At 30.1% G+C, this 12,159-nt stretch overlaps 1 protein-coding gene across 1 annotated transcript in view; it reads right to left on the bottom strand.

Moving 5' to 3' along the window:
• Positions 1-359: 359 nt before the first annotated feature.
• Positions 360-12,159, bottom strand: part of LOC113367984 (translation initiation factor IF-2-like) — a 31,877-nt gene continuing 20,077 nt past the window's right edge. Inside the window, exons 2-6 of the mRNA XM_026609548.1 lie at positions 3,967-4,172; positions 3,086-3,656; positions 2,533-2,613; positions 2,014-2,451; positions 360-762 (exon numbers count right to left, since the gene is read on the bottom strand). Coding sequence (XP_026465333.1) covers positions 512-762; positions 2,014-2,451; positions 2,533-2,613; positions 3,086-3,656; positions 3,967-4,172 — 1,547 coding nt within the window. The 3' untranslated portion in view covers positions 360-511. The remainder of the gene's footprint in view (positions 763-2,013; positions 2,452-2,532; positions 2,614-3,085; positions 3,657-3,966; positions 4,173-12,159) is intronic.

The raw sequence follows: 12,159 nt of genomic DNA, 5'->3' as shown, positions 1-12,159 counted from the left end.
TAATATTTTTTAAACACATTTCAGTTAAATAAACAATTAGATATACGATGATAAATAAAACACAAATAAAACATGCTCCGATACTTCATATATCAAATGAACTCATATAAAACACATAGCAATATATTTTCCAAATATTTAAGCATTTGCTTTAGAATAATATATACTTCTAGAATATATGAAAATACACATGGAATGATAAACAATAGTGAGTTCTTATGATTCAGTTTCTACTGAAATAAAATAAAGCTATTGAAATTTATAAAAAGATGACAGTGTTAGTGATAGTAACAACAATAGAAAAGGTAAAATAATAAAAAATATAACAATATAAAACACTTAATGTTTAAAAATTAGAGTGCTTTTTAGATGCATTAATATGGAACTATCCGAATTAGTGATATAATATAGAATTAAAAGATGCCAAGGTTATATCATCATTGAAATTTTTGTTCACATTTTTTTTAAAAAAAGCATTGCACCATTCCTGCTAGTGCAAACAAATAGAACTTTATATTACAATACGAACTATCAGAGCAATTACACCAAGTATGGATATATTAAAATTCTTTAATAAAACAGAATATGCGCCACTGGTTGCCAGCTGAGCCTGCGAAGTAGCACCAGCTTGGGCAAGAAGGGTGCCGCCCCCATTGCTGACATCGGCATTACTGTCCGATAAAGGACGGACGCCCGTGTCAGGGTTGTTGGCCATTGTGTTAATATCCTTAGGAGCACCTTCAACGTTTGTAAGTTCGGTAGCTGTAAAAATTACAAGTGATTTAGAAAATTAATTGTATCATACTAATATATTAATAGAATAAACAAGAAATCATTCTGAAGATTGAATCCGCTAGTACAATTATGAACACTTATATACATATCTCATTTCAAAAACTAAATGTTGAATTTCATAGAAACAATAAAAATCGTAAAACAGGTTAATGTAAAAGAAACTATTAATACATGTAACCCTCGCATAACTCGGTTTTTCTATAACACGGATTCGCTCTAACACGGTTTAAGAATTGATACCATTCCCCTTATAACACTTTTAGAGCACGGGTTCACTCTAACACGGTTTGATAATTGAGCAAAACCCTAATAAAATAAAAAATATAATAAAATGTATGAAAATTCAACTTTATTTAATCTAAAATTAGTAAAATCTAGTGCAAAAATAACTAATTTGATAGTTATTATTCGAGCGCGTTCGTTCTATAGAAAAAAAATTGTAGGCTTATTCGAACAATTACTCAATAGTCAATTAGTCTTATTTTTAAACAAAGATTTTTTAATAAAGAAAATTTTAATAAAGCTAACTTTGCATGTGGTTAATATGTAAATATCTTCTTGATAATATATAAATATCTAAGCAAGTAATCGCAAATATATTGTTTTTGCAAAAAATAATGCAAGGAATTGTAGGTACAGAAAACTACAGAAGATGAGGATACCTTGCAAAAAAAAAGAATTGTGTTGGATAGCTCTTACTTAAATATGACGACAAAAATCATATAATCCATGTAATGTATATTACTACTGCTTAAAAAATATATATAACGATATTTATTATAAAATCATGGTTTGTAGCATATTTTTCTGAATTATTGGAACGCAACCCCTCTTTTTGTACTAGTTCTTTGTCCCGCATAACACGGATTCGCACAACACGCTACTGTTTTGGAACGTAACTACCGTGTTATGCGGGGGTTACCTCTACATTTTATTTACATTTTGAGAAAATAACTGTTTCACAGGTAAGCCATATAATTTGAAAAATTACTGGTTTTTAGCACCATAAATAAAAGTTACATGACTTATTTTGTATCTCATAACTTAGAATATTCAATCTTAGAATTTATTATTAAGATCAAAATTGTGTATACAATAAATACAAACAATTACTTACTTTTTTAATGCCAAGGCAATGCGTAAAAATTTAATTGAAAATAATTTTTAAAATATTGTTATTTGTGATAAATTATATATGTTCAATATTTATATGCTTACCTGCTGGTAAAAACATGGAAGGAGGAGGCATTCCATCTGGCCCCGTCATGTTAAATTGAGTATTTAGATGTAACAAATTCGTATCATTACCAACTGCCTCTGTCAAATTTACTCCTGTTAAATTCAAGCCTCCTAAACCAATCTCTTTCAAATCCAATGATTCAGTTCCATTTGTCAAAATCTCTTTCTGTGCTTCAGCAGTATCGATTGTGAAATTATTTGCACCCTGCATGTCTTGAGATACAAATGTGCAATTTGGTGCCAAAATTACAGTCACCGAGGTCGCGTTTGTTCCATTAACAATATCTGCTATACATGGATGATTTAATGAGGTAATGTTTGAGGCTTCTCCAGTTCGCGAGTCGTACACATTAACTACGCTATGGGAATTAGATCCTCGAGCAAAACTCCATAAAGCCAAACCAGTTACTAAACTTCCTGAAGTCGAGAACAAACAAAACAACATTAAATACGAGTTGTTGAAAAAATAAATCAATATCATAAGTATCATAAAATTACCTATGCCAAGACCACTTCCAAATCCTAGAAAACTGGATCCACTGCGCTGGTTGTAATAGCCAGGATAGGATCCGTACCCACCTGTTCAAGAACAGCGTTTAATGAATTCATAGTTCATTATTCGGAAGAGCAATATTTTTTGAATTTGAATAAATTTAAAAACGTCATACTATAGGAAGAGCAGATTCACAAATAAAAACTAACATAAGAATATAGCCTAGCCTATATAGGTAGAAAAGACGAGTTCTTACATTGGACGTGAGTGCGTATTTTTTTTATCTAACAATAAGCGAACTTTATAGTACGCTATTATCATACGCATATATTTTAAAAACACCACGTACCGTTACCATAATGCAGTGAAATAACTGCTATTAAATGCACGTAATCACAATTGATTTACGTCAAAATATTTTCAGGATGATTAACGTTTCTCAAGTTTTTTTGAACGATATGATGAAAAAACGCTGCGCTAATTTTAAGACGTGGATCATAAAATATGAATAAATATTGTCTAAAATAAATATCATAAAAAGCAATTTAAAATTTTTACCCATTCCTCCAAATCCTTGATTTCCATAACCAGGATGATAACCTTGACCGAAACCACCGTGGTAGCCTTGGTTAGGATATCCAGGTTGATATCCTGGATTTGGATGATATCCTTGAGAGTTGGGGTAACCAGCCTGTTGCGGATAACCAGCCTGTTGTGGATAACCAGCCTGATGTGGGTAACCCGCTTGATTGGGATATCCTCCTTGATTTGGATAAGCACCATGATTCACACCTGGTTGATATCCTTGATTGACTCCTGATGGATGTGCAAGTCCTGTTTGTTGATGAGGACTGTAGGGCGGTGGATATTGACCACCGTAAGGATTAGCTCCACCTGCAGCATGAGGCGTGTATGGTGGAGGTGCTCCTTGGGGTACTCCTTGTGCAGTATTATGACCAGCAATGGAGCCATATGGAGGTGGCTGCTGAGGTAGACCATGAGGCTGTGCATTTTGTGAATTCAGAGAGCCTGCATTTTGTCTCGTAGCGGTCACCTCTGGTTTAAAGCCGATTCCCTGTTGTGGTGCTGGATGGTTACCATCTACATTCCAGCCCACAGGTCTTGAGTTCTGGAAAAGCATCATATCGATTAATTTGACATATCGATATAATTGAAATTTATGCAGTGTTAAAATTGATTAATTTCAAAGAGTTTCGTACGATCAACCAATATTAATCACAAAAAATAAATATAAAATATTGAAGATTAGATAATGTGATAGACCAACAGATTTTAAATTTGTACTTGGAAATATATATATGAAAACAAAGGTTGGGATTCCACAGATGAGCATCAGGATATGCTACTACCGATAATGTATTTACTTGCTTATAAATCTTTCTTTTAATAATGCAGGCTTTTTAATGCAATATTTTTACCCCTGGGTTAGGTTGCGGCGCTGGAGCTGGCGCTGGTGGTGCGTGTTGCTTCGGTAGCTCAGGAGCTGATGGTTTTGGTTGAGGTTTTGGCGCCGCTTTTTGGTTATAACCGGCGTAGCTAAGACTGGCCAAATTTGTATGACTCAGCTGTCCTGTAGATGTAGTTTGTGCTGGGCGATTTTTGCTCACGCCCCCATAGTTGGTACCTGAAAATTAAAAAAATATTAACACCGATTATTCATCTAAAGGGGATTTCTTATATTATTTTATACAGAATATGAACCATTATATAATTAATCATGATCGCACTAGATATAACCTTTCTTAGAAATTGCAAGGTTGTTTGAGTTTGTTCATTATCTGAATCATTGTGTTATTATTGAAATAACTATTTTCAGTTTGAGAGAGTTCGATAGCACCTCGTTCGTTAATTAGTTCTCACAAAAATTGAAATCGATTAGTTCTTAAAATTATAGTGGTAGTATAAAATATCACATCATCGTTAGCAATATTTCATATTTCACCAGAATGTAATAAAAGATTATGTGAACCATATTTAATTAATCATTTTAAATGTCGATGTAAACTTTACATCAGGCATCAATAATTTGACGGTTGTCAAAAAATATTTGCAGGTTTTTAAGAATTATCTACAAGAGCATTATAAAATGTAGGTCTGAAAAAACGTGTTAATATTGAATAATACCGAAATGTGCTAATAACAGCAAATAACGCATTCCATTACTAAAGTTATTGATTTAAACTAATTTAAAGAACTGTTATATTTCGCTTTTTGGACTATTTTGAATTTTGTACGTAAAATAATTTGTAAATTTTCATTAAATATTATCAATATTAAATTTACTAACAATATTAAATAAAATATTTTTCAATTTTTAAAATATTAATAGAATTAAAATATAAGCGCACTAATTCAGTACTAAACAACAATTATATTTGCGTCAAATGTACATTTCAGACTAAAATAATTAGTAAACAATGTGAGCCAAATAAAGTATATTATGTATGTATATGGCATTTTAAATAAATATTTTACTTTTGTTTCTTATAATTTCGTTTAAAAAATTTATAAAAATGAATTTAGATTAAACTTTGATTTTTTTTATTTTATATACATTAGACAATAAATGAATCATTATCTGAATTAAACTAGTGATGCATGGCATCGTGCCTTAAAGCAAATTGCTGGAACTTCCCGTACCGAAAACTAAATTATTAAAAAAAAACTTTGCAAAACTTTGAAAAAATTAGATATTTGAGAAATTTTAAATTTTTTTAAAAATAATGATCTTTTTGAAAATCTTGTTTTTTATATTTTGATTTTTTTTTTGCAAATTTTGAACATTTTTCTTCGAGCAATCGCGCTGCATAGCTGATTTGGTGTCAAAATATCAAAGCGCGTAAGCGCCGCGTAGTTGTCTAACCTCTAACGTGTAAACATTGGTACGGAATCCATATAAATGTACACAAAATTTGTAATAATCTTTAAAAAATATCTGACAATACAATGTACATGTCTAATGATCATTTTCGACCGCAAAATGGCATTATTTGATTAAATTTTTCATTCTCGATTTTTTGCGATTAATATAATTTACCCTACGGGAAGTTAATAATAATATAGATAACTTTTTAATTGTAGGTCAATTTGACCGCGCGCAGTAGGTATAGGTATACATGAATTGTTGATAGGTTTAGTGTTGAGTTAAATTTTCTTTTGATTTTTTAAATACAATATTAAGGTGACCATACGTCCCGATTTGGCCGGGACAGTCCCGGATTTCCACCTTGTGTCCCGTTTTTTTTAAAAAGCATTATTTAGATCTTTTGTTCCGGATTTTCCCGGTTTTTCGAAAATTAACAGATGAAAACGAACAAAGTGTCATTTTTTTTCAAATTATTCATGAATAAAATTGAATAGAATATTATACAAAGCTCAAAATCGCGAAAAACATATAGATCGATGTAACATATAATATCATAGATAAAAAAATATTGCATATAATCGAATAAAAAAATTTTTACAAAGTCTTAAAATTTATATAAAAAACTTATTATATACCTGAATTAGCATAACTAAAAATTGCCGTCCCGGTTTCGACTTACGTTAAAAAATATGGTCACCTTAACAATATGCACTCTCTCAATGTGATATAGTGTTCATAAATTTTGTTTTGCGAAAACGCAAGAGGTGATAACGATATAATAATATATGATAAAAAATGAACATTAATTTTCCATCGAAATTAGATTTATTTGAATATTATGTCTCAACTACTGAGTAACCATTTAGAATAGATGTAATTCTTACATGTATTACCAAAATTACTGAATGCTTTTTTGTATAAAAACAGATCGTAATTAACAAAAGAAATAAAAAATCACCCCATTAGATATGTCAACACAAATCCAGTGCCGAAAGTATTTTACTACAATACACGAGAATGCCAAGTATTCACCATTAGAGCATCTGACGCAAATCAATAGCACGCAGACTTTGGGCGCCTGTTGGCCACACATAGTACACAAACAAATACAATAGAATACCAGGTCTACATTTAATAGTAGACATAAGTAATAAATTAATCATATTGTATTACTCATTCAAAATGTACATTGGTAAATGTTTTCATTCGAAAATTATTGTTCGAATTCGTTTTAAGATGAGGAATTTTCGTTGTGACAATGTTGATATGAAAAACTGATCAATTAGAAAAAACAAAAGTGCATAGCTACATAAAGCTATAAATATGCTATAAACTTGATAGCTCCGATAGCTATAAACATATAGATTTTGTATTCAATTACGTTTAAAATTAGTGATTTTGAATCATTCAAATCGGTTGATCCATGTTCCCCAAATCGTCGACGGAAATTCATATCCGCACACACACACATACACATTCATCAATTTTTTCTACGGTATTCCAAAATGTTCAGAAACCTCGAATTTAAAATGAAAGACAATGTCTAATATTATAAACATAAAATTATTTATTTGAAGTAAAAAAGTGAGTTTTAGAACTTTAACTAGAATTAGAATTAAAATATGAATCATATTCGATATTAAAAAAAATTTTTGAAAATAAAAAAAAAATTTTTTTGAAATCTTTCTCCGAAAGCAATCGTTTCGTCAACTCCAGCAGAATTTTGTTTGAATCATTCAAACCGGACGCTTTGTTCTCTAATAAATATGCAATTTTTTGCACATTTAGCTCCGTATCTTCGAAACGGATGGACTTGCCTTTACCAAAAACTAATTACCTCGAATTACGAATTACGAATTGAATTATTCAAATCGAATGCTCCGTTCTCTCAAAAACTTGATTTCTATTTTTTGAATTCTTTGTTCCGTATCACCGAAACGGCTGGACCAACTTTTGCCAAAAACTTATCAGCAAGACTCTATATCAACAGGAATCCATTGTTTTTTTAAATCGTCGACGAAAAACTGTAACATGCATACACACACTATCCATTTTTCCGAAAGTATGCCAAAATGTTCAGAAAGTCCTTAAACGTAAAGATATGTGAAAAAAATATTTGATTTTTCCTACAAGAATCCTAAAACTTACTCTACGAAAAATTAAGTATTTATTATTTTACATACACAAATTTATGAATATTTGAGATTTAACTATTCACAGCATTATAAAAACCGTGTAATTAAATTAGAGCTATAGAACTTTGAAATTCATAACATATAATATAAATTCAGAAACAATGCATATAATAATTTTAAACAAATAAGTAAGTACCTTATTTAAGACAGGGCACAACAAGTGTAACCGCCTAATAAAAAAGATGATTTTTGGGAATTTATATTAAAAAAACTACTTTATCAATCATTTCAAAATTTTAGGAATATATGTATACATGTTTTAAGAATGTATAGTAAAATTTTTGAAGAAAAAAAATTAAATATTTTTTAAGTTATCGTCGATCTCCAACGGCGCGACAAAAAAAAAGGCCCTTCACTGCTGCAGTGATTCCGGCCTTCCACGTGGATGAAATTAAAATAAAAAAAAACTTCTTTTTAAACTAGATAATATTGTCTGTAAAATGAACTACGATAAAGAAAAAAAAATCAAAAATTGACAAAATGACGGCGTTTTTTTAAAAAAAGTCGAATTTTACCCAAAATTTTGTTCGTTTTTGGACTGCCAAAATTCGATTTTTGATCCGATCAAAAAATTGATAGTTTATTTTACGGAGAACTATATATAGAACATGTAAAAAGAATTCATAAGTGATCGGATCATTTGTTTCTGAGTAGTCACTGCAGCAAATTCGGAAAATGCTGTTTCGAGAAAAACGCGTTTAAAGATTAAATGATCGTTATACTATATACTATATATATACTCTTTAAATGACTGTAACTCAAAAACTATTTAAGATATCGATTTACAATTTTGGTATGTTATTTTTGAAGGTATAACCTATCGTAATATGGAAAAATTAGAAATTCAATTTTTTATATGTGTTTTATATGTGAAGATGCCAAAAAAAAAGATCAAAGTTGACTTTACTGCACTATATTTCACATACTTTATTGCACTTTAATAGTTTATAAATTTATAGTTTTCCTTAATTATACAAGCGTCATAGTGACGTCTATAGAATGATGTATTTGTAATAGATAAGTATGACAATAATATCCATATGTAGACAGTAAGATTCAACAAACACGTTCAAACACGACGTGAACTTGTTCACTGATGGTACATTATTTTTTATTAAAGATACGGTGGATTAGTGGTTAGAGCTGTGGGATTGATATAGTCCAAATAAGCGACCTGGGGTAGCAAACCTGCATTTAATTTTTTTTATTTAACTAGTGGGGTGCATGGCATCGTGCCTTGAGGCAAATTGCTGGAGCTTCCCGTACCAAGGTCATTTCGTCAATACAAGTTAAATGTTTTTTGAATTATTTAAATCGGACGTTCCGTTATCTTAAAAACTGAAATACCATTTTTGGAACTTTTTGTCTTTCGTTTTTTTTGAATTATTCAAATGGGTTATTCCGTGTTCGCAAAATCGCCAACAAATCTTGTATCCGCACACACAAACATTCATCCATTTTTTCTAATTGTAAGATATACCAAAATTTTTAGAAACCTCTGAAACGTAAAGATACATAAAAATTTTCATTTTCGATTTTTTTGCGATTACTATAACTTACCCCACGGGAAGTTAAATAATAATGCAAAGTGTGTGTATTCGAGATATGCATAATCTTATTATATCAATGACATTTTTCTTCATATTTAAGATTCATTTTGCCACAAAAAAACAATAGGCAATTTGTTTTAAAAATTCTAGCAATAATTAAATTGAGCTAATTTTAAGTTATAATTTACCTCGTATAAAAAATAAATACAGCTATAAGTTCAAAAATCAATGCACCTTGTGTGAAATAAAAATTCTTAGTAATTAGCACATTATCTAAAACAAACCAAACTGTTCAACACAAACAATAAACGGCAGAATCCCGTTATGAAACAAAATCTGAGCGTTATTTTTTTAACAAGTTAACCATCAATGGCAAATTTATCTTGTCCATATTTTAAGACATTGATATGTTTGGTTTTACAAAAATGTTTTAAATAAATAATGCTATCATTGCTATCGCTAAGCAAGTGTACAGAATCAAAGAAAAAAACATTTGTCGAAGATCAAACAATGAGAATTGTCCTTGAATTATCCTCTACAATTGATTTAATTATTTATTATCTTGTTGTTGATTTTAAATCACTCAATATTGTCTTTTACAGACCACAACAATTCACGTTCGTGTATTTTTTCTGTATTAATCGTATTTGTGCAAGATAGGTTTGAACAAATTACTATAAGTCAATATTATTTATTGATTTAAAATTTCTTATGTTTAGCTATATGTACTTGATCATACTATAATATTTTTTCAAACTTTGATAAATTTTTAAAATTAAACTACTTTCGTACGGCCGTGATTTCTCAATATGTTCTATAAGACCATAACAACTATTATCAAAAAAGATACAAAAAAATTGTCAAAATTTTTTTTTTCAACAGTTAATTACAAAAAATTAATCTTTAACTAAAACTAATTAGTATCATTTCCAACCAATATCTTTCGAAAAGTTTTTGATTTTTTAAAGTTGATTCAGGATTGTGAGCTAAATTGTGTACGAAAATACCCACACTTTTTTGCCAATTACAAAGAAACCGATTGGCTGCAAAGCTTTTAAATGTTTAAAATCGGTTCACCCGTTTTTTGAGAAAACCTTGACAAAAGGTCAATAATCGGCTCTCATACACCCTAGGGAAGTTTTTCCTTAGGGAAGTTTGTAATATTTTAATTACTAGATCAGTAAATAAAATACGAGATTAACTCCTATTTGTAATGAATGTATTTACTCAGTTAATGAATTTAAGAAAATTTAACTTAGAAAAAATTGATGTATTATGTGTGTGTGTCCACGATTTCGGGCGTACAAATGAACCGATTTGAATGATTCAATAAACATGCATTTCCTATTTTTGGGAAGACGTGCTGATTAGTTTTGGCAGGTCGCAGAAAGTGCAACAAATAGCAATTTGAATCAAACGGATCCTTTTTCGAGAGAATAGAGAGCTCGATTTGAATGATTCAAAAAGCAAGGCCCTTGTATTTACTGCAGGAAGAATTGACTAAATATTGAGAAGGCAGATCTAGCGGTTTTGGAGATCAAATAAACAAAGTTTTAAAAAATGCTATTTAACGGTAAAAAATAATCATTAGATATATGCACATCAATTTATCAGATTTAAATATTAAGTAAAAATTATAATTACATTTCTGTGGGTTCCGTTCCAAGATGTTAAACCGTCAGAGTTATATTTCGTCTCTGAAAAAAGTACGCAGCTTTTCAAGAATGTTAATTTTTTTTTAATTCAGAATTCTCAAAAATTATATATTTCAAGTTTTAAATTGCGGTACGGGAAGTTAAAACAATTTGCCTTAAGGCACGCTGCCATGCACCACTAGTTAATATGTGTTTTCGAATAACAAACTTTATTTTGTTATTCGCCAAGAATTCATAGATTTCTTTTTTTACATTTTTAACAATACAATGAACTATTGGGCTGACTTCTTAAAAGAAACATTGTGATTTTGTAGAAAATGTGATACTGATGAATAAAGTGGTATAATATAAATATTAAATGATGTTTGATTCGTTTTGATTTGAATTCAATTGAACAAATAGCTCTTTGATAACTTTGTCCTCGACATTGACAATGCTCGATTATGGTGAACAAATAGGAAAACAAGTGATGAAAAATAGCTTTTAATAGTGATAATGATGATAATTGCTGTTGTGTATCTATTATATTAAAATCGGTCGGTAAAGGCCAAATACCTGTTAGTATTGTATACTAGAAGCATTTTAAACGAAAAACCGATTTTGTAATAAACGAACACATTTTTTATACTCATATCTTAACAGCAATCAGAATCTTACATTGTATGAGCTGTTGAGCTGACACTTCTCCTTACTTCGTATTTATAGATGGTGACCCAATGGTTAATCCATCCATATTAGGATTTATCTAATAGGACTGGCATTTTGTTGGTGCAACAATGCCGGGCAAGGGCCATTTTCACTTGGAAACATATTGCTATCTATATTTCCAAGTGAAAATCACTGTCACTAATGCCTGACAAGAGGCTGTTCGAAGTGGGTCTCGAACCCGGGACCTCTGGAACAAGTACCGTCGCTCTTAACCGCTTATCTACGGGCGAGCCATATACGAACACATGCAAACTATGTATTTCTGAAGAAAATATCAAAATAGAATTATCTTCAATGCAACTGTAAAAGAATAAAATTATATTCAATAGCTATTAATAAAAATTTGTTGTAATTACGTATTTTGAATTCAAGTCATGCCAAGTTCAATCATTTGGCCTCATGTTTTCTTGATATCTTACAGTTTACAGAATTTAATTGAAGGTAATGTTTTCTAGAAGTAACAATTTAAGTTTTATAACGCATTTTACCGATTTATAACATATATAGCTCGAAGTATTAGAGTTACATCATTTTTGATAATTTCAGCTAAAAAAATTAAATCAGTTACGGCATAACGAGCGTGCCACTACTTTTCTCTCTATATAATTTCTCTCCTTACTTTCTAAAAAATCATACT

This window comes from Ctenocephalides felis, unplaced genomic scaffold (genome assembly GCF_003426905.1).
Source record: "Ctenocephalides felis isolate EL2017-DRISC unplaced genomic scaffold, ASM342690v1 CF-g0.4_SCAFFOLD_01170, whole genome shotgun sequence".
NCBI classification, from domain to species: Eukaryota; Metazoa; Arthropoda; class Insecta; order Siphonaptera; family Pulicidae; genus Ctenocephalides; species Ctenocephalides felis.
The sequence above is the reverse complement of the archived record's forward strand: the minus strand, read 5'-3'. Positions and strand labels throughout refer to the sequence as shown.